Genomic DNA, 26,920 nt, shown 5'->3' with positions numbered 1-26,920 from the left:
TTGCCTTCAGAGTGCTTTATTCATCTCTTAGTGGACATTTCTCATTGTGGTCATTGCCAGTCTAGCTACTGCAGGCATTCTCACATGGGTTTTGTTGGGTTTTACAGAACCGAGGCTCAAACCCAAGCCCTTAGGGGTCCCTAAGCAGGCACTCTTGGCACCGAGCTGCACCCCCAGCTTTGGCATGCATGCTTTGCTGTAAATGTGATATTTAATTCTTAGGTGAATGCCTAGAGGTGGCGCAACAGGGTCACTAGGGCTATATTTAACTTGAGAGGCAGCTGTCAGGTCGCCTTCCAAATGTACCACGTAGTATCTACACATCCACCGACCGTGGATGGAAGCCCGGGGCTTTCCGGTGTCTGCAGCACTTGGCAGGCTCGCTGTCGGTCACTCTGATCGATGTGTCCTGACTCGTCATTGTGCTCTGGAGTCCCATTTCACTAATGAATAATAATGCCCAGTATTTTTTTCATGTTCCTTTCATATTTGAATTTCTTTAATAAAGTGTTTTCTGATCTTTTGCCCGGTTTTGAAATTGGATTTTCTGTTTTATAATTATTGAAGTTTGAAAGCTTTCATAAATTTTAGATCCAAGAGCTTTGCTAAATTTATGTGTAAAAAAATATTCTCTCTCCAGCCTGTGAATTTTCATTCTCTCAATTTTCCTTTTCAGAAGAGAAATTAATACTAATGGGGTCCAAACTCTCCATTCTTTTATTTTGGTCACGTGTCAGTGTTTTCTTTATGATAACCTTTCCTAGGCTGGCGAAGGACAATTGGAAGTTCAACGCCAACCTGGGCTATGATGTGAGTTCCAGATCAGCTGGAGAACTTATCAAGACCCTGCTTCAAAATAAAAATTTAGAAAAGGTCTAAATATAGCTCAGTGGAAGGGTGTTTATCATACAAACAAGAGACCATGAATTCAGTCTCTAGTGCAACAAAATAATGAATAAAAAAACTACTCCTCTTTCTTTTAGTTTTTGTTCTAGAAATTGGATAACTTCATGCCTTACACTTTAGGTTCATATCCGGTAAATTATAGCTAAGGTTTAGTCTGCAATGAATGCCCTTTTTTCCAGAACCACTGGCTTGACTTTTCCATTTTACCAAAACCCAGTTCACCATATTCATGTGGACTGACCTGTGTTCTATGCCATCTTTTGATTTCCAGGCCTTTATGATAATCCTGAAAACCAGCTACCAAATGTTCCAGCTACACCCACCTACCCCCCCCCCACACACACACCAATACAAACATCAGTTTTCCTAGTAGATATGTTGTCCTGTTTTTTCTGTGTTAGCAATCATGTTGTCTATAAGTTGACATATGTTAGTTCTTTTCTAATTTGCCTACTTTGTGTTCTCTCTCTCTCTCTCTCTCTCTCTCTCTCTCTCTCTTTCTCCTATTGCTTGTCTTGGAGCATGAGTTAGAACTTCTGTGGCACTGGTAACCAAGAATGGTAAGAGGAGATGGCCATCATTACCATGGTTTCTCCTTAGGCCATCGTTTCTGGCCTTAGGAGAAATTATCCAGTCTCCCATAAATCACTGTGTTGAAATTGGAATTATGCAGACATTCTTTGTCAGGTTGAAGAAAATCTCTCTAGTTTGTTCAGAATTTTTAATCATGAGTGATTTGAATGTCATTAAATGATTTTAATTTACCTAAACACGACAATGGCCAGATTGTTAAATCTATTGAGGTAGCAAATGGTGCAGATATAATTTCAAAGGATAAGGCTTTTAGTCTCAGAAGAGGTCGTACTTATTCACACAAATTTATTATCATTCTTGTGTATCCCTGGATTCAGTTTGTTGTAAGATGTTACAAAATGAAGCTGGGGCATGTTGGTGCACACCTATAACCCCAGCACTTTGGGAGGCAGAGGCAGGATGATTTCCCTGAGTTCAAGACCAGCCTGGTCTGCAGGCATAGTGAGTTCCAGGACAGAGCGACATAGTGAGAAATGTCTCAAAAAAACACCAAAAAACAAACAAACAAACAAACAAACAAAAAACTCAAACAAACAAATACTATGAAATGATAAATAGGGTAAGTGGACCATTTGAGCTTAGAGTTTTCTGTGTTTGCTTATGAATTCATAGTACAATTATCACAGTGCTCAGGGGCCTAGTGTCCACCAGGCAAGTACTGCATGGCTGAGCTGTAGCCCTAGACATAGTTTTTCAGGAGAGTTTTAAGTATGTGGTGTCTCTACTCAACACATCATTATCCGCTTCTCATTAGTGACTTTTGATGGTCTGCACCTTAGAAGAGATGAGTTCACTCATCAGCATTGTCCCTCACACTGCCATTCCCTCCTCCCCTCTGCACTGCCCACAGACTGCAGAGATTACAGTTCACACCCTGCCTTTCCCTCCTCCCCACTGCACTGCCCATAGACTGCAGAGATTACAGTTAACACCTTGCCCTTCCCTCCTCCCCTCTGCACTGCCCATAGACTGTTGAGACTATAGTTCAAGTTCTACCCTTCACTTCTCCCCTCTGCACTGCCCACAGACTACAGAGATTATAGTGCACACCCTGCTCTTCTCTCCTCCCCTCTGCACTGCCCACAGACTGCAGAGATTACAGTTCAAGTCCTGTCCTTCCCTCCTCCCCTCTGCACTGTCCATAGACTGCAGAGATTACAGTTCACACCCTGCCCTTCCCTCCTCCCCTCTGCACTGCCCATAGACTGTTGAGACTATAGTTCAAGTTCTACCCTTCCCTCCTCCCCTCTGCACTGCCCATAGACTGCAGAGATTACAGTTCACATCCTGCCCTTCCCTCCTCCCCTCTGCACTGCCCATAGGCTGCAGAGATTACAGTTCACATCCTGTCCTTCCCTCCTCCCCTCTGCACTGTTCATAGACTGTGGAGATTACAATTCACAGTCTAAGTAATCTTTTAGAGTTAATTTCATTGGGAAGATGTTGAGCACCTTACTTAGTAAGCCATCTATAAACAGCGGCCTTTAGTCTGCAATACAGCATCTAGCATCCCTGTAAGGTATCTCATTTTGGTTCATATAATACACAGTGTTACCCATCTGTTGAGTTTAAGTATTCCCTTTCCTGCTTGACTTCCTTGTGGCATCTCCATTTTCTCTGGGGTCCTTCTAGATACATGCTGATGGAATCCCGGAAACAATCAAAGGCAACCATTTCTAGTATTTTCATTAGCGTCTAAATTGTTAATTTCACCCTTCTCAAAGTCATAGGGATATGTGTCATTTTCTAATAAAGAGTTTTAAATGGTCTTAAAGCATTCCTTTTTTTAAAAAAAAAAATTCATCTTTTATTATTCCGAACCCTGTACTTACCAGCTGACTTCAGGGCATAATCAGCCATCTGTATTTGGTCCCCTCTGAACTTTTTAAGCACATAATGTACCAAGTCTGACACTTCCTGTGAAGATTGGAGAAGCAGTTTTCCGTTATTATTCTCTACCAACTGCTTGCATAGTTACCCTTTGTTTCATGAGCTTGGACCCAAACTCCTTCATCTGAAGAGTCCTAAGAGTTCCCAGCTACTCTCAGAGATAGGCACCGGTGCCTTCAGATGTCTTGTCCACAGCCCTGTGGAAGTGACCCTTCTCAGACAACTCAAAGAACTAAAGCTAAAGTATGCTGGGAACCCTGGTCCCACAGAAAGGTGTCCCTGGGGCTCCCTGTTAAGCCCTCCCTGCTGTACCATGGTATCTTTCCATGGGATGAGATGGAGCTGTGGCCAGGTACATTGCTTGCTGGGACCTTTACTAATGCCCTATACTTAGCAATAAAAACTGGAATATCCCATAGCTGTCTGAGAATCATCAGGCCAGATGGTTGCTTTTAACAGCAATTCTTCACCCACTTGAATCAGCGTTAGACTCTAAAGGCTTCTCTTGTTCAAAAATAAACAAGTACCCTGGGCGGGTACAACAGTTGGATTTATCATTGACTAACTCGAACCCTGCGCCACAATTATAAGGACAAGCTAGAGTCTGGAGCCATGGAAGGCCAGGGTTAGATTTCTACACATTTTAAACCTAGATGTGGGGAGGTGAATTTGGTAGCAGTCCAGGCAGTGGGAGAGCAAAATGCAGAGATGCTTCTGGCCTAAGTGTAGAGCTTCCCAGAGGCATAGTTCTCAGGACAGAATGGAAACGTCTTGCTGACGAGTATTTGCTGCTGACATTCACAGACTGCCATTTCTGAACCACTGGGTGGTTATTTTGGGAGGGGTAAGCGGTATCACAACGCAAAGTCCCCTCTGTAACACAGCATTGGTAGGGAAGTAGAGTCCCAGGGACATCACTAGTGAAATGAAGCCAGTCAGGGGATCCCAGAGGACATAGCTAATGACAGTTGATACCCAGTTGGTAGAGGAAGTGGCATGAGCACCCTGGGGCTAAATGTCTCACCCCCCCCCCCCCCCGCATCCATGCCCCAGACTGCCTTACATCATCGAGAACCTCAGTGGTGCCCTGGTTCTGCACAGCCTCTTGGTGGGCAGGCCAGCTGTGATTGTGTATGCCGTCCTTCATGTCTCTAAGTAATGCCTTCAGAACATCTATTTGTTCAGTTAAAAGCAGGATTTCACGAAAGTTGTTCTCCAAAGTCTGACTTTCCTTCCTGGATGCAGAAGAACCACAAGGTGAAAGAGGAAAACAGTGAAGCTCCCGCCAACAGCTTCAAGGCCAACAACAGGCAAAGGAGTCAACGTAAGGGGAGGAAGAAGGATTGTGCAAGGAAGGGAAGGCTGGGATGTGCCTCTGTCTGCTCATGACATTTCAGTGTGTATGAAAAGCACGGTGGAAACTCAGAAGACCAGAGTCAGAGGGCATCCTTGCATGGCCTTTTCTACACTGAACAGGCAGGAGGCAAGCAACCCCCCTTGTCCTCAGACAAGTAACTTCATAGAGGGGAGTGCTAAACCCCGATGTCACCCCTGTCAAGATGGGATGCTCTACACTCCATGTGCAGTAGATAGAAGTGTTTTTGAAGCCGTAGCCTGGAGATCACACAATGTCTACTATTTATATTCATTTCCCCATTCATTGATTCACTTTTATTTGAGACAGCCTTGCCAGCTGTGGCTTCAAAATAAGGATCTTGCTGCTTCAGCCTTCTGAGTACTGGACTTAAAGAATCAGGCTAGGCTGGGCTGAAAATAGTATTTTAGACAAGTTTGGCTTTTTGTGGTGAGTAAAGAACAATGGCCAGGAAAAGTGCCCTTGACTGGCACGACGTATAAAGTCTAATACAGGAAAATTATTTCAGTTCTATACATTTCTAAAAACAAACCCCAGTGTTCCAGTGTTTGGAGTCACAGCAGAGACTGGCCCGTACAAAGCCCCACTCACTTTAATAGTTCTAGTTGCTCCTTAGGGAGTCGAAGTCTAGCCTGAAATAAAGGAGAAAAACAATTCTGAGCCTTGCCTCTTCGCTCAGTTGTCTTTTTTCTGAAATCACACTCGGACCCTTGAAAAAACCACGGGACGTAAGAGCACATTTCATGTATGTCTTCTTTGGCCTGCTGTGTTTGGGAAGCTGGACTTACTCACACTCACACATCCGATAGAAAGGGACCTTGAATGTGAACTCCAGGATGGCAGCCTTGTTTGCTGTTTCTGGAGGTGAAGAAACACTGCCCACTTTGGATGCACATCTGTTTTCCTGAGGATGGCTTAGGGTCTGGGCCAGCTCCTGGTTCCAGGACCAAAAACGTAAAGACCTCGAGCTGCAGAGGCTGTCTCAGGAAATGTCTGTCTGTGGGGTTTCACATGGCTGGCCTTTTGTCCAGGACTAAAGTTGGTGTGCTGGTTAGGTTTTTGGTAACTTAAAACAAGTTGGGAAAGGGAAACCTCCATTGAGAAAATAGCTCAGTAAAATTGTCCTATAGGCAAGCAGTGGGTATTTCCTTGACTAATGATTGATGTGGACAGGTCCAGCCCACTGTGGATGGTGCCTACCCTGGGCAGGAGGTTCTAGGCTGTTTAAGAAAGCAAACTGAGCAAGCCATGGGCAGCAAGCCAATAAGCAGTGGTCCTCCAAGACCTCTGCCTCAGTTTCTACAGCCCGGTTTTTGTCCTGAGTTCTTTCCCTGATTCCCTCAATGATGAACTGTGTGATGTGGAAGTGTGGGCCAAATAAATCCTTTCTTCTCCTTGTTGTTTTTTGGTAATGATGTTAATCACAGCAATAGAAAGCAAACTATGTGGGGGGTGGTGATGGTGCACAGCTTTAATCCCAGCACACAGGAGGCAGAGGCAGGGGGATCTCTGAGTTCAAGGACAGCCTGGTTTACAGAGAGAGTTCCAGGACAGCCAAGCCTATATATAGAGAGAAATCGTATTTCCACAAAAGAAAAAAACAAACAACAAGGAGGAAGAAGAAAGAAAGATAGATGGAGGAAATGGGAGAAAGAGGGAGGGAGGGAGGGAGGGAGGAAGGGAGGGAGGTAGGGAGAGACGAAAGGAGGGAGGGAAGAAGGGAGGGAGGGAAGGAAGAAGGAAGCAAACTGGAGGAGTCAAGAAAGTTAGGAGACGGTAACGGAGGAGTAGAGAGTGAATAGGAAGATCTCACTGAGGTCTCAGGAGCTTCTAGGCAAAGGAAAGCACTGACCTGGCTGGGGATGGGGGAAGGTTAATCATTTGGTATCGTTTGTCTTCCCTCTTTCCTGGAGCTTCTGCTAGGGAGTTTGCAGGGGTCAAAAGGTATGGAGAATTGGGGAGATTTCTTAGCCATAAAACCACGTAGAAGAACCCCCACTTGCTTTAAGATTGCTATTGGCTGTTCTCCCCAAACCAAGAAAACATAATGCCAGTTGGACTCACCTTGCAGCCTACTCAGTTTTAAATGAGTGACAGGCAACAAGAATTTAATGAAACATCACCTGGTAATTATAGATCCGGGTGCCATATTCTTCAATTATGCTAGATATTTGTCTGGGTTTTTGAGAAACCTTTTTTTCTTTAAACCGTGGATGATTTTGAAGTCCTTCAAAGAAAAGGCAAACTCTTGATTAAAGAACTTATCTAGAAACACTTATATAACACCTTACATGTATTAATAAACATTTCTGTGAGCGGGAAGGAGAGAGTGGTCTTAGAAATTTGGAGTATAAAGGCTAGGGATGTGGCTCAGCATCAGCAGGAGAGTGCTGGTCTTACGTGGGTGACCACAGCACTGCAGAGAAAGAGGAAGCTGGGGCGATGGCTCTGTGGACAGAGTGCATGCTGCACAAGCATGAGGACCCGGATTTGGATCTCTGGCAGCTGATGTGCCAATGCAGACTCATAATCTCTACCCTGCCAAGGTGCTGCTATCGGAGACAGCTGAACATCTGGAATTCTAAGTTCAGTGAGAGATCTTGTCTCAAAAATTAAGGTGGATCAAAATAGAGGAAAACTCCTGACACTGACTTCTGACTTTTGCACAGTCACACAGGGGCATGTGCACCTGCACACACATGCACATATGTATATATCAAACACACACACACGTGCGTACATACACACACAAGGTTGAGAAGGACAAGGAGACAGGAACAGATTCTTGGGTGCCCTCACAAAAATTAGCATGAGAGAGAGAGAGAGAGAGAGAGAGAGAGAGAGAGAGAGAGAGGAGCAACTGTTCTGGAATCTGAGACTGAGACTGAGACTGGTCGCCACTAGATCTGAGATGCAAAACAATGTCCGTTTACTTGAAGGAATCCTGCAGCTTGATTGGAAAGATAAAAGAAGGTGAACAGAGTCAGGGAGGCCCAAGAGACTTTACTGGAATGCACACTGTGCCAATTACACATTCCTTCCAGACAGAGGAAGAGGCAAAAGGAGAGAGAAGGAATACACAATGGAACGACGCTAAAAAGTTTTCGAAGAGATGAAAACAAATCTGTTCATCCAAGAAACCCAACAGATGCCAAGGAGAACAAACGTCAAGATTCCCCACAACAAAGCACACAATCAAACTGTCCAAAGACAAAGGCACAGAGAACTTGGAAACAGCAAGAAAGGAATGCTTTGTTGTGGATAGAATTCTTGGCGGGATTATCATTTGATTTCTCATCAGAAACTATAGATGCCACAAATCAGTGGGATGATGTGTTTAAAGTGCCCACAGGACAATCAGTGTATTTATGGTGTATTATAGAGACATTTGTATTCAGCAAAACTAGAACTCGTGGCAAATAAAGAGGGAGAGGGGAGGTGAAGGGATGCTCAAACAAACCCCGGGGATCTGTTACTGTCTTTTGGGTTAAGTGAAAGGACGTCCCATGGGACAGCTCAGTGCTATACGAAGATGCTACTGAACTGACTAACAGCTAATAAAAGCCAGCATTATAATAGCCAACCGCTGTATGATATTACTGGCTAACAGTTAATAAAAAGACAGCATTATAATAACATGGATCAGTGTGTTAGTTCCTTTTCTCACCACTGAGACAGAGTATCCAACAGAAGTAACTAACAGGAGGAGGCATTTATTTTGGCTCAGTTTTAGATGCAAATGGTCTACCACAGTGAGGAAGGTCTGATCACTACAGGGACACCACACATGATGCTAGGAGCTTGTGGCATGGCTTGCTCCCATCATGGTAGATCAGCAAGAAGAAATCTTGCACCTAAAGCAGAACCAAGTGATAAGCCTCAAGCCTACCCCCAGAACTCTCTATCTGCTAGCTCCATTTCTCAAAGGTTTAATAACAGCCCTTCCTGCTGGAGACTAAGTATTCAAACATGAGCCTGTGAGAAACATTTTATATTCAAACTATAATAGACGGCAACTCAGGTTTAATTTCTTAAATGATTTAAAAGATAAACAAATGAAACATAATGATAAATCCACGTTAATGGGTACCTGAGTATTGCACGATTTATAAGCTCATTTGCTATCAAATCATTTGTTATTAGTTCTGACTGCTGTAATTCCCAGGGTAACCACTAAGAAAATATTTAACTTGTGTGAGAAGAATCTCCAAAAAGTACATTACAACACAAAAGGTGGTCACAACAGAAGAAGTTAGAAACAACCAAAAGATTTAAGACGTAGGGAAAAAAACCCCAGGAAAATGGCTGAAGAAACTCTTTTCTTGTCAGTGATTAATTTAAATGTAAGTGGTTAGACTCTCCAAGTCAAAAGTGGTGGTGCCTGCAAGCAATCCTAACACATTGGAGACTGAGGCAGGAGGATCAAGAATTCTAAGTCAAGGCCTAGAGAGAGGGTTCAGGAGTCAAGAGCTCTTGCTGCTTTTCCAGAGAATCCAGGTTTGACTCCCAGCATGCACCTGGCAGATTACAACCATCTGCTACTCCAGGTGATAGAAAGACCTCTCCTTGACTCCATGGGTTCAGAAATGTATCTTAGTTGGAGATGCTTGCTTAACATATGTATGGCTCTGGGTTTGATCCCCACAACTAGAAAGCAACAACAAAAACAGTAACAACAACAACAACAACAACACACACACACACACAATGCTAAAAGCAATGAAAGAACTATATGAATAGAAAAACAATCCATAAATCTATGTTCAGTCACTCAACAATTTATTGTTATTAAATTGGCAATATTTCCCCAATCTATCTACAGATTTGAAACAATCCCTGCCACTGGCACAACAGGCTTCTGGGCCAATGGGAAAGACTTAGACATGCATCTATGGTCAATTGAACTTTTGTCAGGGTGCCAAGACTATTAAGAATATCCCTATGGGAGAATTATCTCTTCAGCAAATGGTGCTGAGCCAACTAGATACTCATGTGCAGGAAAATGAATTTGGAATTTTACTCTGCACCACTTGACCATAAATGGGCCAACAACATGAGTGTAATTGGTAAAAGAAACCACGCAGAAGAAAACAGCAAATCTTCACTGTTGGAATTTTGAAATGGATTTCTTGATTAAAAAGCCATCAAAATTATAAACATTTATGAACCAAAAGATAAAGTAAAAAAAAATGAAGAAACAGTGTGCAAAATGAAAGAAAGCATTTTAAAGTCAAACATCTGAGATGGAAAAAACAGAAAGAAATGGACAAAAGACAGACAAGTCTCCAGATAACACCTACTCATTGTCTATAAACTCATGAAAATTATTATCTACAAAATACATATCAATTGACCACTCTGTAGCTACCAACATGACTCTAATTAAACAGGGAAATGGCAAGGGAGATTTAAATAGCATAGAGAAAGGCAGAACCCCCCCCCCCCATTGCTGGTAAAATTGGGCAGTGAGGTACTCAGCATGAAAGATTATCACCATTTCTTTCTTGGTATCTCCACTACTAGCTGTTTGCTTAAAAAGAATCTAAAATAAATGTCCAAACAAACACACATACACATTTTCATGCCTGTACTATCTCTAAGACCCAAAAGGTATAAATAGGCCAAATATCCGTCAATGGGCAAATGGATTTAAAAATGTGGTATATATGCCCACAATGCAATATTGTTGAGCCACAGAAATGAACAAAGAAGTGATACACTCTACAACAAGGATGGCCCTTCAAACAGGATTAATGAAAGTAAACATACAAGAAAATTTCCAATTTTTTTTCATCTATTTGAGCTAAGAGGCAGGATGCAGACTTGTAGAGGAGAGAGAGAACAGGAAGCTATTGGCTTGGTATACAAAGAATTTCCTTTAGGAGCCTGATTACATGAGTACTTTGACAGAGGAAGGGCTTGCCCAACACACTCCACCCATTAGTACTGAATTATCACTTCAACTCAGTAGAGAACAAAAAGAACAGAGGTCAGTTAAATTCTCCTGAGATTTGTGGGCAAAGTGTTTACATTTGAGCCAGCACATGTGTTGATAAGTTGGCCGGCTAAAAATTGGAAATACAAAGGAGCAGTTTATAGCCTTTATAAAGACGTCAATGTGTATCTTAAAAGATTATGTGATAATTATATAAGTATACCCCAAAGACTAATGTGTCAAAGGCTTGGTCTTCAACTTGGTAGTACTAGGAGTTTGTAGAAGGTTGAAGAGGTGTGACTCCGTAGGTGGTTAGGTCTTTGGAAGCATATCCTTGAGAAGAACGTTGAGACCATGCAATTTTGACCTGCCAGGCAAGATATGGCTACTGGAGCAACAGTGGCCTGACAGCTATGGAGTAACTAGTCACTTTCTCACTGGACTGGAGGTCTGCTCCACAGAAAGGAACTTCATACCCTTTATACATCTATCTTAGTCAAAAGCCCATGACTGGGGATATCATGGGCTCTAGGTAGAAGGTGTTATTGTTATCTTACCAAATAGTCATGCTGTCCAAATGCCTCCTAAATGTTTTTATGCTTACACCCAAAGACCTGGGCTGCTCTCAACCATGGTCAGAGAAGTTTCAATGTGTAGTTAAGAGCTATCAATGGAGAGATAGTTAATTGATCAAAGAACTGAGGATAAGAGAACTGGTGCTGAGCCCTAAATGTAATATTTGTGTAAATCTCACTGCCACAAAGACTCAGAAAAAGTCGAAGAAGAGAAGGTAGAAAGAATGTAAGAGCTGGAGGATGGGGAGGATGGGGAGGATGGGGAGGATGGGGAGGATGGGGAGAAGCACTGTGACATGCTGGCTTCCAGACATGGCTTGCAGCCATGAACCCACAGCAGTTGTGACTACCTGTACAAGACCTACACAAGATCAAGCCAACCAAACTCTGGCATAGATGGGGTACAGGCTCTACCCCTTCCTGAGCTGCTACTGGTTGCTGGAGGAGGGAAAATCATTCTGTTTTGAGGAAGTAGGACTGGTAGGTTTCCCATAATCCTGTGGTAGGATGGGCCTGCAGCTATTTTCATATGGAAGCTCTGACTGGATTTAGTGGTTTTCAAAAAATAAGTTGGGGGTGAGGCATGAGAGGGCTAGAGAGGGAAAATGGGAAAAATATATGGTCATATTTCATTATATATTTATAAAATTCTCAGAAGTAATTACAATTTAAGGTAAATAGAACTGTAACATGATGGGTTGCTTGTTGGAGTTTATGTCCTGTCCAGTTCCCACAGCTGGTAAGCCCCAAAGAAAATCACACAGAGGTCTATATAAGTTATAAACTGATTGGCCCATTAGCTCAGGCTTTGTATTAGCTCTTATAATTTATATTAGTTCATTATTCTAGTATATGTTAGCCACATGGCTCAGTATCTCTTTCAGTAGAGCAGGTCATATCTTCCCTCTTCGGTGTCTGGACAGGACTGGGGAGGAATGGGCTTCCTCCTTCCCAGAATTCTCCTGTTCTCATTGACCCTCCTCTATTTGCTGTCTGGTTGTCCTGCCTATACTTCCTGCCTGTCTACTGGCCAAGCAGCATTTATTTAAAATATAACTGACAGAATATAGAGGCTTTCTGGACTGTCCTGCCAGCGCAAACTCTGACTCTTTGAGGCAGGAGGTTCGGCTACAGAGAGAGCATTTAAGTGTTGTTTGTGGACACACTGTTGCAGCTTGTTTGCTGGCAAGGACCTTGAAATGCCATAGAGTTGTGGCAATAAACATGGCTCTGGCTGATACCTCTGCCATGAGCCTGAAATCTCAGGAAGCTAAGAAATGGGCTGGATCCAGCCATCAAGGCCATAGCTTTACTCCTACCCATATTGCTTAGCAAATTAAAGACTCATGTGGTCAGAAAAAAAGAGAGAGAGATAGTAAAGAGAGATTCAAAGATGAAGAAAACCTCTAAATGTTTTACAGTGTGTTAAAAATATATGCAGGCTAAAGGTTAAAGTCCTTAAAATAAAAAAGAAAGAAAGAATGTAGTTGTGTGTGGTGGTACACACCTTTAATCTCAACACTTGGTAGACAGAGGCAGACAGAACTCTGTAAATTCAAGGTGTGGTGGTGCAGCACTTGGGAGGCAGAGGCAGGTGGATCTCTATGACTTCAAAGATAGCCTGGTCTACAAAGGGAGATCCAGGACAGCCAAAGATATACAGAGAACCTGTCTCAAAAAGTAAAAGTAAAAATAAAAGAAATAGAGGTTAAAGTAAAGCCAAATAATAATGGAAAACACACAGAGAATCTGGATACTGTATGTTATTATGCTTTCTTTGAATTGTTTGAATGCTGAGGAAAGAGCAACAGCTGCTAAAAGATATTTGTTTATAAATGCTGCTAAATAATTCCAAGATAGGTATTTTGAAAATACCTTGAATTCAAAATTGAAGTCAAAAGGTATGTTACTTTGGAAAGGAGATTTTGCTTTTGTTTCCACAGGAAATGAGAGGCTGAGGATTCATTCTGAGTTAAGAAAAATCAGGTTTGATCAAAGAAGACCACCTGAGAAATCTCCAGTAGGAACAGATGGCCTGGATGTCTGAGTTCTACATTTAGAACAGATTCAAGACTGCTGCCTGAGATGATCAAGACTCACAGGATACTCCAGTCAGGACTTGATCATAATTCTAAATTTTCTTTAGGTTCCCAAAAGATTATCAGTGCCCCCAACCAGCATGAAGTAGTCTGGAATACTATGCACATGTTCCCAAAAGATGGACTATGGATATTTTCCTTTTTTTTTTTTTAAGAGGGGGACATGGTGCGGGAGAATTGTCTATAGTCTGTCAATTATGTTTTAAATAAACACTGATTGGCTAGTAGCCAGGCAGGAAGTAGAGGCAGGACAACCAGACAGGAAGTAGAGGCGGGTCAATGAGAACAGGAGAATTCTGGGAAGGAGGAAGCCCATTCCTCTGCAGTCCTGTCCAGAAGGAAGATGTGACTTGCCCTGATGAAAAAGGTACCGAGACATATGGCTAACATAGATAAAAATAATGGGCTAATATAAGTTATAAGAGTTAATAAGAAGCCCGAGCTAATGGTCCAATCAGTTTATCATTAATATAGTCCTCTGTGTAATTTCTTTGGGGGCTTGCTGACTGTGGGAACTGGGCAGGACAGAAACCCAAACAAGTAGGCCCTCATGTTACATAGAACTAAAACATTGTATGTATGTATTAAAATACTATGAAGAAACATATTATCATGTATAACTAATATGTGGGTTAAAGCTTTTAAAAATTGAAAAAAAAATCTCTAAGCTCAGTCATTCAAATTTAGAACAGGTAAAATATCAGATGTTTCTTTTGGAAACATATTGGGGATTCTTTCCTTTTTGCTCTATCTATCTATCTATCTATCTATCTATCTATCTATCTATCATCTATCTACCTATCATCCATCATTCATCCCTCCACCATTATATCACCTATTGATTATCTATATGAGCTTGCAGAAGACAACTGGATGTAGTCCATTTTTTCCTTCTACTTTGTGAGTTCAGAGACCAAACTCAGATCATCAGGCTTGGCAGCAGGGACCTTTATTACTTGAGTCAACTCACTGGCCCCATATTAGGGATTCTCAGCTTCCATGCAATTTTTGTGTTCTTTTGCATATGTCTATAATATGACTTCTGGTATTGTGGTATGCACATGTGTGTCTCTGAATCTATATGTTCTCCTGTTTTTCTTTGCCTCTTTTCAGTTTGTTTTGTCTTATTCTGTTTTGTTTTTCTTATTTTATTGTCATTCTTTCCATGCCTGTTTCCTTCTAGAGAGAGATAGGGCATGGATTCTGCAAGGAGGGGAAGTAGCAAGGGTCCCAGAATAGTTGGGGGAGGGGAAACTATAATTGGAATATAGCATATACAAAAATCTGTTTTAAATAAAAAATAGAAAATAAACTATAATACAAGAAAATAATTTGTAATTATTTTAAATTAATTTTAAATAAATTAAATTAATTTTTAATCATTATAGATTTTCTAAGAAGCTTATATTATTTTTAGCACAGTACATGGAAGGGGGAAAGGAGCTGAAAGAATGTGCAGGTGACCTCCAACATGTCAAACACGAGTCATTCCACTGTGCCCTCTGTTACCATACACTCAGTGAGTCAGTTTAAGGATCATCACCTCTAAGACTTACCAAAAAGAAGAAAAGTTGATGTGAACATTGTACTTAGGATAATCTTCCATGGTAGAGTTAACCTACAAAGAACGAAGAGCTTTAAGAATTTAGCAATGTAAGCCATTGCTATTAACTTTTAACTTGGACTTCAAACTGATCAGAGCACCCAAGTCAACAGCTTAATTTGTCTCACTCCTGGTTCCTCTAGATGAATTCTGCGAGCTATTTAATTTCTGATCTGTGACCCTTGAAACGGACAGAAATAATTTCCAAGAAGGAGTATGTGCATATATGCTCACATTCTTCCCCCACACACATGTACTGTGATGCTATTGGGTCCCTATTTATGGTCTTTAAATGTTTTTAAGCAAACAAAGTTTTTCTACAAGTCAACAACCATGAATATACTACATGACTAATGACTGAGGTTAAATGAGTTCACCAGACTGGTCCCTAAACTGATAGGACTGGTATCCTTATGCAACCAGAAGGTACCAGACTGCTATCCGTGCGCCATCTGGACATCTGGTGTCTGCTGTCTTCAAGAAAGGCAGAGAGTCTCCACCACAGCCATAGTCAACTGGAGTCAAGGTTTCATCTTCCTTGGCTTTTGAGTTGTGAGAAAAATCAATGGCATTTTTTAGTTTCCCAGCCTCTGGCTTTTTACTGTGGCCCAAGAGATAAGTCTACCTAATCCATGAACAAGCCTTCTGTGTTTACAGCTTCCACTCTGAAAGTGTCTCTTCTGGGCTCTGTCCTGCTCATCTATCCTGTCTGGTTTTGTATTTCTGTGACTGCACATGTGTGGGCAGCTCCATCTCTCTGCCCTTTCTTAGCCCTGTGCCTTGAACTGTACACTGTGGTGTGCAGTTGAAACTCACCATTCCTATAAGTGGTGAGTACCTTACCACTCAGTTATACCCCAAGTTCCAAATTCGACCTTTTAAAAATAAAATCCTTAAAGGAAAAAAGAATGCTAAAGCCAATTGAGCTTGAATCTGTAAGTGCCTGGACAAAGTGTTCCAGGTTGTCAAGCTGAAAATTGGTTAGTTAGAAAAACCAGATAATGATAGACCATTTGTAACTGGTAGTTGGCAGGTAGATGCATCCGGAGAAGCCCTGTGTCAGAGCTTACAAAAGACCAGGGACACCTGTCCCAATATGTCAAGTCACTCCCCAGTGTGGCTCTCAGTCTCTCATCTGCTAGTTCCCAACTAGACTCCATCAGCTGAAAGTCAGGGCTGTGACGAAGGGCTGAGAGGGTGACCTCATCTGGAAATGATGCAATCTGTATGTCGACACCCTCATCTCTTTAAAACTCACTCCTTTTATGTTAGGTTCTGCTGCGAGTAAACAGACTACTTACATTACAAGGTAGTTGACCAAAGGGTGTATTAGGTGAGTCTCTCACCAATCCTCCTTGCAGCTGTGATGACAGCTGGGCTCTGTGAACCACAGCTCACAAAGAGAAACTTCAATTGCCTGGATACGGAACCTAAGCAGCTTGACTCCCCCTCTTCCATCACACTGAGCGGCAGCCAGGGCTAACTTAGTGCTAAAAGTTACTAGGAGACCCCTCTCCTAGGTAGAGTTTTTTGACACCATGCGGCGGCACAGTTTACTCTCTAGAGAGTGTTGTGTGGGAGTTAATTATAATTCTTCGGTAGGCTGAATCACATGAAAACTACTAAACTACCTGATTTTCTAAAACTTAGGGTTTTGTTCCTAACTGGAAAGCTGGGCTGCCAGGTTGTGCCTTGTGAGATTCTCTCCCTTCACTAGTCTGTGAGATTCTGTCACTGAAGGCAAGCATGTGTCATTACTAAGATTCTAAAGGTTGCTCTTCTTGACAAGGTCACTGTGTTCTTTCTCTCTTATGGCCAGCAGTGCTTGGCACAGGTGATCTCTCACAGTTATTAATGGTGGCTATCAGGAGGTTTCAGCCCCGCCCCCGTCATAGGTGGTGGGCAACATATTTGGCTCACCCACTAGACAGGGCTCTCTCCTTAGGGGAAATTTCTTACCGGAGGAAACACAATTATTAGCACACAAGGTGCTTCAGTCCCCAGGCTGTTTGTTCTCACCCGCGGGTGCAGTAAACGTCTCTCTGGCCTAGTGTGCAAAGGCCAGCACTAAGGTTGGTGTAGCCCGGATCCTTGACAAGGCCCTGTGACCACAGACCGTGTCATCTGTTTGATTTGTTACCACTGCCATAGTTCACTCTTCCAAAAAGCATAACTCCTCTGTCTTAATCCTTTTCCCTGGCCCACTGTTAATATTCAACTTCAAATGGCTGGTGTGCCATAGGAAGTACGATGGTTGTGAGCTTTAGGGGAAAATGGAAATAACACCCATGTTATTTCACAGATAGATTGGACACAGACGTACAGCATACACAGTAGAGCTCAGCAGGGGTTGCTGGTGGATGTCTATAATTTCAGCATTTAGGGTAGGAGGACAGCTATAACTTTAAGGCCAGCCTGAGCTATGGTATGAAGGCACCTCCAAAACCAGAAAAGAGCAGGTGTATGGAAATCATTCTGCAAACTGACATACAGGTTCATGTTCAGGGTTCTTACCCTGACAACAGAATATTAACACTCGGACTGCTGCTGGGTTCTTCAAAAAAAAAAAAATGGAGAACTCTCAACAGAGGAATCTAAAATGACTGAAAGACACTTAAGGAAATGTTCAACATCCTTAGTCATCAGGGAAATGCAAATCAAAACAACTCTGAGATTCCATCTTACACCTGTAAGAATGGCCAAGATCAAAAACACTGATGACAACTTATGCTGGAGAGGTTTTGGAAAAAAAAGAACACTCCTGCTCTGCTGGTGGTACAGCCCCTTTGCATGTCAGTGTGGTGATTTCTCAGAAAATTAGGAAACAACCTTCCTCAAGACCCAGTAATACCACTTTTGGGTATATATCCAAAGGATGCCTAATCATGCCATAAGGACATGTGCTTAACCATGTTCATAGCAGCATTGCTTGTCATAGCCAGAACCTGGAAGCAACCTAAATGTTTCTTGACTGAAGAATCGATAAGGAAAATATGGTACATTTACACAATGGAGTACGACACATCTTGAATTTTGCAGGAAAATGGATGGAGCTAGAAAACATTATTTTGAGTGAGGTAACCCAGATCCAGAAAGACAATTATCCAATGTACTCACTCATAGGCGGTTTTCCATAATTTCAGACAACTTAGACAACACTGAGGACACTAAGAGAGACTTACATAAATCTAATCTACATGGGAAGTAGAAAAAGACAAGATCTCCTGAGTAAATTGGGAGCATGGGGACCTTGGGGGAGGGTTAAAGGAGAGGGGAGAGGCAGGGAGGGAAGCAGAGAAAAATGTAGTGCTCAATAAAAATCAATAAAAAAGTAATACATGACATTATTAAAATAATTAAAAATTATGTGCAAAGGAATAAAATGGGAAGTAAATTTTCTTCTCCTTCAGGTCCTCTCACTTTTCCTTAAAGTCATTTCTATTCATTGTTTCTTTTTTTTTAAATTGAATCTCAGAATACATTTACTAGAACAAATGCCAAAAAATTAAAACAAACAAAATAAAACAGAACAAGGAAGTCATGCATATTGTATTCAAACTAGAGAAGAAAAGAAACAAAACAAAACAGAGAAAGTTTGTCAGATTTCTGTCGAGGAACAGAACCAATAGTGTGTTGGGGGTGTGTGGGCATGTTTCTGTGTATACGTATGCATCTATACAGATGTGAATCAAGAAACATTAGATCGGCTTACACAGTTGGAGGCTGGATAGTCCAGCATTGCTGAAGAGCTATAATGATAGGCCATAATTCTGACGAACCAGAGAATCCAGTAGCTGCTCACTGTGAGAACCCCAGACTCATTCAACTACGAAAGCCTGGAAGCATCCCTGGAATCCCCTAGTATAAATACATATTAGAAGGCGGAAGAAGCCATTTCTTTCTTTATTTAAAAAAATAGATGAATAAACATTTATTAGTCAAAAAAAAATAAGAACAATGCTGAAAGGGCTGCTCATCCTTCCTCTGCTTTTTTCTTTCATGCATTTCCTCCCACAAGTCACGAAGAGCTCCTAGCACGGTGAGCACTGTTTTCTCATCCCTATTTTACAGAAAGCCGCAAGCCATGCGTATGGTTTTGGATGCACGTCTTCTTCACAGATACGCCTTTTCCAAGAGCCAAACTGGGAGGGAGCACATTTTGAAAAGTCCAGTGACTCACTATGGCGTCATTCTTTGCGACACCTCACAATGGCCAGCAGGTCATCACCACACCCAGGCTGGGATTGTGTGCTCATAAGCTTCTCTGAGTCTCTGATGCCTTGCTGTATCAGATGCAAACCTAATGAACAATGTAAAGATCTTCTGTGCATCTATTGCTTTGCTCCAAAAACCCTGGCTGCTTTGATATGTGGTGTGGGAGGTTCTTCTGTCTATGTGTTACTTTTATTGGTTAGTGAATAAAGAAACTGCCTTGGCCTGTTGATAGGGCAGAGCTTAGGTAGGCAGGGAAAACTGGACTGAATGCTGGGAGAAGGAAGACGGAGGGAGAGAGAGAGAGATGCCATGGAGCTGGCTGCTGGAGATAGATGTGTTGAAACTTTGCTGGTAGGCCACAACCTCGTAGCGAAATACAGATTAATAGAAATTGGTTACATTAATATGTAAGAGTCAGCCAATAAGAAGGTAGAGCTAATGTGTTAAGCAGTGATTTAATTAATACAGTTTCTGTGTGGTTATTTCAGGCCTAAGCAAGCTGGGGAAACCAACGATCAGCCTCCCCTATAACAGATATGTTCGTTTCAATACTCAAAGATATCAGAAACACAATGTAAGGCCCGATTCCCCCAGTCTCATTCCTCTCATTTTCCCCTGTAGGTCACTAACTTAAAATTAATACTGTATTTCCACGTAATTTTTAAAAATGTGTTACAAATATACATATTAGACAAAATAAATGATATCCTACGTTATGTTTCAATTTCATATGTCCTGAGATGGCTTAACCCAGTCGTTCTACCTGTATTTTATTATACAGCAATTCATTCACTCATTCTTCCACAGATGCATGCTTACTTTATTTTCAGGGACAAAATCCATGTGCACTGCCTGTTTCTGCTTGCACACCAAAGTGCATTTTAGTCACAGTCTAGAAACCGAATTGCTGCAAGGAAGACCTGGCTTCTTTGGACCATATAATTCTAGGGTGACCAATTACTTTACTTTTAACACCTAATGGACTCAGTCCTATATTTTTTAAAATGTGAAGTTTTTGGAGCAGTGCCAGCAAGCTGACTCAAGAAAAATGTCTCCTGCTTGTATCCCCAGTGCTTGTAATTTTGGTGGACATTATGGATAATGGTGCTTTCATGTTAGCTTTAAGATCGGGGGGCGGGGAGTTTTGAGGTACCAGCAGAATCCTGGACTGAAGAGGGATATTGTAAGATGGAAGACTCCTTCTGCCCAGTGGCAGAATTACTTACTGTGGCCCCAGTTGAAGACCCAGAAATTACTTTTCCCACTTTAGCCTTGATGGCACACATACTGTCCTTAGTTCCACCTGTAAATGGGACCAAGTTAGAGCCCCTCCCCCAAATCACATAGCCTGGAAACAGTCCTGGTAGTCCTGGCCACACAGAGATTGTAGGGGGAGACGCACCCATCATCTTGGCCTGGGGCAAGCATGTCAATCACCCAACAGCAGATCCCGAAGCATCTCTGTAACACAGGATCTGGAATGCGGTAGCTATGATCTGGGTTATCTATCCAGATACCCGGCAGGAGACGTGTCCATCCGTCTCCCAAGAGAAAGTCCCACTGCTCTTTATGTTATGGAAGATCCTGACACATGTCTGTCATTTTGCTTCAGTCTGTGAAAAGAGCTACAAGAGCAATTGTTACAGCCACCCAGGAACCGTTTACGAAATGAGTCCATCTTACTCCTAGAGTCAGGCCTGCTGACGTTAGCCCTAGCTATTGGCTCTGAAGCGGCTCTCTGGCTTGGTTCCCAGTCTTCTTCACTTGTGCCTAAGTGACAGCAGAGGCGGCCTCAGGGACCCTCTTAGTAAAACAGAGAAATCCTCTGCAGACCGCATAGGACCTGTATCTTCTTATGTACTGAATAATAGACCTGTGTCTAAAGATACCACTGTGAATCTTAAACTTGGTTCTCCACAGTGCCAACCCCATTAATCTGTGTGCTGGAGGCTTTCTAACGCAGTGCCTGGCATGCCTTAGTCTCTAGCTGCAGATTATACAATGGAAGACAGCAGCAGCCAAGTTGCTTGAAACCTGCTCTAGACTCTTCTCTATCAGCCCGAAGACACAACAGGATGAGGTCTTTGCCAACTGAAATCAGTCTGTGAAGACTGGGGATGCGATTGTTCCATCAGATGCACAGACTTTCACGTCTACAGGGATGACAAAGAATTAGGCAAGCAGGATACCATCAGAAAAAAATATGGTTCAGGGAATGACCCCAAGGAAACTGAGATCTACTAATTGCCTGCTTAAAAAAAAATGATAAAGAGTTTAGAGAAGTCGGGTGAAGGGCTGGAGAACACAGATAACAAGACAAAGTCGGAACAGTAACACCCGAGCAAAACAAGATGTTAGATAAAATCAGCACAGTGACAAATGACCAGACAGCCTTGATTCAAACTTACCGTTACAGCCTGAAATTTTTCCTTAGAGAGTCATGGAAACAGATTCAGTAATCTGAAGAAAGAATCGATAAATTGGAGACATTCCCCTTGGCACCCAGAAAGCTGGCTCAGTGGGGGAACATGCCTACCTTGCAAACCCTCTGGCCTGACTTAGATCTATGAAGCCTGATGAGGTGGAAAGAGAAAACTGACTTCTGAAAAATGTCCTCTGGCCTCTACACACACAGTGTGTTGTGTGCACTAACACACATTCGCACTAATAATAATCTATAAAAAATAAAACTAAAAAATAAATAACAAGAAGAAAAATATTCTTTTTGAAATTAATCCTTTTGAGGCGATATAAGAATAAAAATGATGAGGAAACCAAGTAAAAACCTACAAAACAGCACACACATGAGCAGGCGAGAGATGAGTGTGACAAAGGAGAAAAGAGAAAGATTATTTAAATAAACACAAGTAGGCAATTCTCTGTATCTTGGCAGTAACCTTGGCAGTTAGATTTGTGATGCTGCAAGATCAAGTAAGATTGATCCCCCCCAAATGCTTCCTGTTGAGGGCTCAAAGATCCTTGCACCCACAGATCACTAGGGAAACGAGAAAGGTTAAACACATGGCCTCTTCTCAATGGGGAAGATAGAAATACCTGTTTTCTTGCCCAGAAAGCTGGAAGTGGATATTGTTAATTACCTGGTGACCTTTTTGCTCTTTGTGGCAGCAGATGTCACCTTCCCTTTGCTAAACAGGCAAACCTCACCCAAATCCCCCAGAATGCTTGTCCCAGATTCTTGCCTCTCTAGACCGTTACCCATCCTTAGGAGAGAGTTCAAATGTACTTCATAGCCTGCTGGCCTCTACGCTATCTTGATCAGAGACCACACTAGGCCTTTTAGCTGCAGAATCCACCCTCACAGTCACGTGTACGTTGTAAAGGAGTTTCTATGTAGTCATAACTTAAGCTCTACTGTGCACCTGGAATTGGAATGCTTGTTGCCTGGAAACCTCTTCCCAGATTGTACTGTGTTTGAAATACGCTGACAAGGAGCCGCCCGGCATTAGATTCCCCCGCAGGCTGATCCAGGTTGATGAAGTCAATCTGAACTGGTTTTCCCTCTCATCTCTTCTCGGATCACTGCCGGCATGGTCCCCCTCAACAGCCTAGAGATGCTGCAACCAAACCGTCAAAAGACACAGAGTTTTCAAAGCACTAAGAGAAATCTCTTGTCACGTAACACAGACCTTCAACAGAAACTAAAGTGGGGGAGACGGCGAGCTCAGAATTCTGAAGGAAAAACAAAACTGTCACCCAGCAAAGCAAACCTGGAGAAGCTGTCCCTCAAGAATAAGTGAGGCAGGCTGGAGAGATGGCTCAGCAGCCCACAACGCCTGCAGCTCTTGCAGTGGGCCTGGGTTCAGTTCTCAGCGCTCACGTGCTGGCTAGAAACTGCCTGTAATTCCAGTTCCAGGGAAGCGAACACATTCTTCTCACCCAATGGTTCCTAACCCGTGAGCTGCAAATCCTTCGGAGGTTGCAGATCAGGTATCTTCTACATCAGATAATTACATTACAATTCATAACACTAGCAAAATTACAGCTATGAAGTAGCTGCGAAGTAAATTTACGGTTGGGGGGTCACCACAACATAAGGAACTGTAATAAAAGGTCACAGCATTAGGAAGGTTGAGAACCACAGCCTCTCAGGGCTTCTTTGTTCATGCAATGCACATACTTACATGTAGACAAAAGACTGAAGCACTTATGAAATTGAAATAATCTTAAAAAGAAATAAGTGAGACAAACACATTATCAGAAACAAAGCAGAGAGGGCCATCAGTGCTGGCCATGACTTGTAAGACATATCTTAAAAGGTGATTATTCAAGTTTAAATGTCTGGGAGGTAGGTACTAGCATGCAGATGGGGAAACTCCGTGGTAAACATTTGGAGGTGATCTCTGAATACAGTAACTCTGGAAGGATGGCGGGCAATCAAAGCAACTGGAGTATGTAAAAAGATGTCAGGGAAAAGTGCAAGTGCACAGGGTTTTATGTAAGCTTCCCAGTTACCACACACAGAAGGAAAACTCGAATAAAGAAATGATGGGAAAGAAATCATAGCACATGGCTGCAAAAGAACATACACACACACAGAGCCATAAAAAGTAGGTAATCAAGTCGTGTGTGACAACATAGATGAACCCAGTGGACAATCTTCTAAGTGAAATGAGTAAGACGCAGGGCGCACTCTACAACTTCCCGTGTGGAATGCAGAGCGTCTGAGTTACAGAAGCAGAAAGCAGAGCCGTAGAGACCAGTGACTGAGGGGTTGGGCCACCCAGGAATCCAGAGAGGCTGTCAAACACAGTCCGAGACAGCTCTAAGACTATGAACCAGGAGGAGCCAGAATGTGGCACTTGATTGTTGCTAAGCATTCTGCCTGGAATCCATTGAAAGGCTAGAAGGTAAGAGTTCCTTCCCCACCCCACACTAAAATGACGAATGAAAGGTTATGAACATGGTAACTAGTTTGGTTGGGATAACCATTTCTCAATGTACACATGTATTGAACGCCAAATTGTATAACTCACACATATAAAACTCGTGTTAGTTATAGCTCATCATTGAAACATCAAAATATCCCAATTTTTTCTTGCGAAGAGGGCAGCAGAGAAAGTGTTTACAGAATTGGGCTTCTCTTGATGTTAGCTATGGACACGATCCCCTTGTTTTTCTGATAAGGTTGACAACCCCAACTACTATATGGCATAAAAATATGTCAAAAAGAAGACTTTGACCTTCAGATTAGTTCAACTGTCACTGAAAAGAAAACAAGAAATTAAAGCATCTTGGTTTGTAAAATGTGCTATTTTTTTTTTTTTTGCCTGATCAAAGGAGAGGTGGAGTCTACAGCAGGAACGAAGGGTAGGGAAGGGGCTCACACCTATGCCTGTGAGCTCCCTATTGGGAGTAGTTGGTAGCAAGGATGCAAAGAATTGGAAAGATGGAAAGTCTGGCTGGTTTGAAGACACAGCTGCATTCAATGAGGGTGAACCAACGGAGACAGAAGGAAGGGCCAGAGGCTTTGGAACTTTGGAATTTGCATATATGAGTTTTTTTCCTTTTCTCAAAGTGCTTATAAGCAGGGAAATATCTACAGACGTCTAGCAACAAGGATAGATAAAAAGAGTATAATGTGAGATTGCGTGGCAAGGGATATCCCATGCTTCTGAAGCCATTCTATGACAGAGACACATGTGAGGAAACTTAGGAAATAAAGACACTGAGGTGTCTCTGTACAAACAGGCTAATTCTGAGTCAGTTTTCATTTGCATGTGCCCAGACTCTTACCGATACGGCTCCTGCAGATTCCTTCAGTTCAATAATAGAGCAAAGGTCAAAGCTGCCTTTTCAGGCATTAGCGCCCTTCATCATTGCTCAGCTCATGATTTCAACTTGGGAAAATGCCAAGATCTTCTATTAACCCGGTTGGGAATCAGAAAGGCATGCGTTAGTCACCCCCGCGCCAGTTACTACGATCAGCTGTTTTTAAAAATAACCTCTCTTGATCTTATGAGCCTCTGGTCAGGTGACTGTGTGACTTCCAGGAATGGAAGCACTCGTGTGTGGTGATAAGCTAAGTACCTATAGACTGTGGGACAAAGACACTGCTCTTCAGTATAAAGGTCTGATACTATGTGACCAGGCAAGCTGAATATCTGAGATCTATCATAATGTGCTGGATGGAGCACAGCCAGAGGCTAAACTCTCTCTCTCTCTCTCTCTCTCTCTCTCTCTCTCTCTCTCTCTCTCTCACACACACACACACCCCTACCTACCTACACACACACCCCTACCTACACACACACATAAATATACACCTACCTACATACACATACACCTACACACACACATACACACACCCCTATCTACACACACACATAAACATACACCTACCTACACACACATACACATACACCTACCTACACACACATACACATACACCTACCTACACACACACACACCTACCTACACACACACATAAACATACACCTACCTACACACACATACAATACACCTACCTACACACACACACATAAACATACACCTACCTACACACACATACACATACACCTACCTACACACACACATAAACATACACCTACCTACACACACATACACACACACACACACACACACTCACCTACCTACCTCCTCACCCAGTCATACATTATCTGCCTTCTGCTAGATTTCTAAGGCTTTACTTGTCTAACGGAAACAGCACATCAGTTAGATCAAATTGTCAAATACCCACCATTTCAGAAAAGATTGGTATTTGAATTTTAAAGAAAAATTTAGCAAGTTGGGAACCACGCTCAGCTGTCAATAGGATTTCTTAGTTTTAATAATTTATCCTTAACCTATTCAGGAATTGAAAGTGAATGGCTGTGTCTAATATTTGGTCAGAGAGGTGTGAAGCCTTCAGGATAAGCACGAGGCCAAAATTTGTAGCTCGAAACTCTTTGCAGTAGAAGCAGGGTTAAGAACGCTCTAAAAACAGACATCTTGGCTTAGAAACAAATATTCCTCGCCAAGAAGACAAAGGGTATTTTGTGCAATAATTTGAATATTGACCCAAGCTGCAGAAGTTTCTATTATCTAAGTGTCCCAAGTATTTGACAGTGTTTCTTGAATGCACTTAACTCACTCACATGCCAATTTCTAGAACTCAGTATGAAGCCCAAGATGACCTTGAACTCTTCATACTCCTGCCTCAACATCCCACCAAAGTGTTGGGATTATAAAGCTTTCTTTTCTTTTCCCTTTTCTTTTTCCTCCCTCCCTCTCTCCTTCCCTTCCTTTCTTTCTTCTTTTTTTTTTTTTTGACTTTTGCCTAGAAAATGTGGTAGATGCTTCTAGCTAAGTAGGGTTCCAGTAGGGAGTTTGGGGCGGAGTCGCTGCTGTAGGAGTTTTTAGGGCTGGCCCCGCCCTCATATCCCGCCCCATCTCGCAAGGGGAGGCCGAGGGCGGTTGACAAGTGGTTCCTGCGCTCTGCTCCCATTAGCTCTGGGCACATGCGCCGCACACTCTGGTTGGCTGCCCGGCCGTTGCCCTAGCGACGCGTGCTGCTGTGGTTCCGCAACTCTCTTGGAGTTTGGAGTCGGTCTGGGAGCCAGCCCTCCCGACACGAACTTCAACTGCAAATGGACTGTAAACCCTAGATCCTGAAAGCCCGGAGCCCCGTGGTGACTTCAAAGCCTGCTAAACTCTGCGGCCCGTGATGACCTATAGGACACTTGGTATACTCCTGCTGTCTACCTGGCG

At 42.5% G+C, this 26,920-nt stretch overlaps 1 protein-coding gene across 1 annotated transcript in view; it reads right to left on the bottom strand.

The window, feature by feature from the left end:
• Sun3 (Sad1 and UNC84 domain containing 3) overlaps positions 1-22,412 on the bottom strand; it is a 30,413-nt gene extending 8,001 nt beyond the window's left edge. Inside the window, exons 1-6 of the mRNA XM_041668799.1 lie at positions 22,291-22,412; positions 14,931-14,992; positions 6,889-6,992; positions 5,357-5,397; positions 4,454-4,625; positions 3,333-3,417 (exon numbers count right to left, since the gene is read on the bottom strand). Coding sequence (XP_041524733.1) covers positions 3,333-3,417; positions 4,454-4,625; positions 5,357-5,397; positions 6,889-6,992; positions 14,931-14,992; positions 22,291-22,412 — 586 coding nt within the window. The remainder of the gene's footprint in view (positions 1-3,332; positions 3,418-4,453; positions 4,626-5,356; positions 5,398-6,888; positions 6,993-14,930; positions 14,993-22,290) is intronic.
• Positions 22,413-26,920: the final 4,508 nt, after the last annotated feature.

The sequence above is a fragment of the Microtus oregoni genome, unplaced genomic scaffold (genome assembly GCF_018167655.1).
Source record: "Microtus oregoni isolate MIOR12 unplaced genomic scaffold, Mior012 000019F_ref0000042, whole genome shotgun sequence".
Classification (NCBI taxonomy): domain Eukaryota; kingdom Metazoa; phylum Chordata; class Mammalia; order Rodentia; family Cricetidae; genus Microtus; species Microtus oregoni.
Note: the sequence above shows the minus strand (reverse complement) of the source record. Positions and strands in the feature narration are given on the sequence as shown.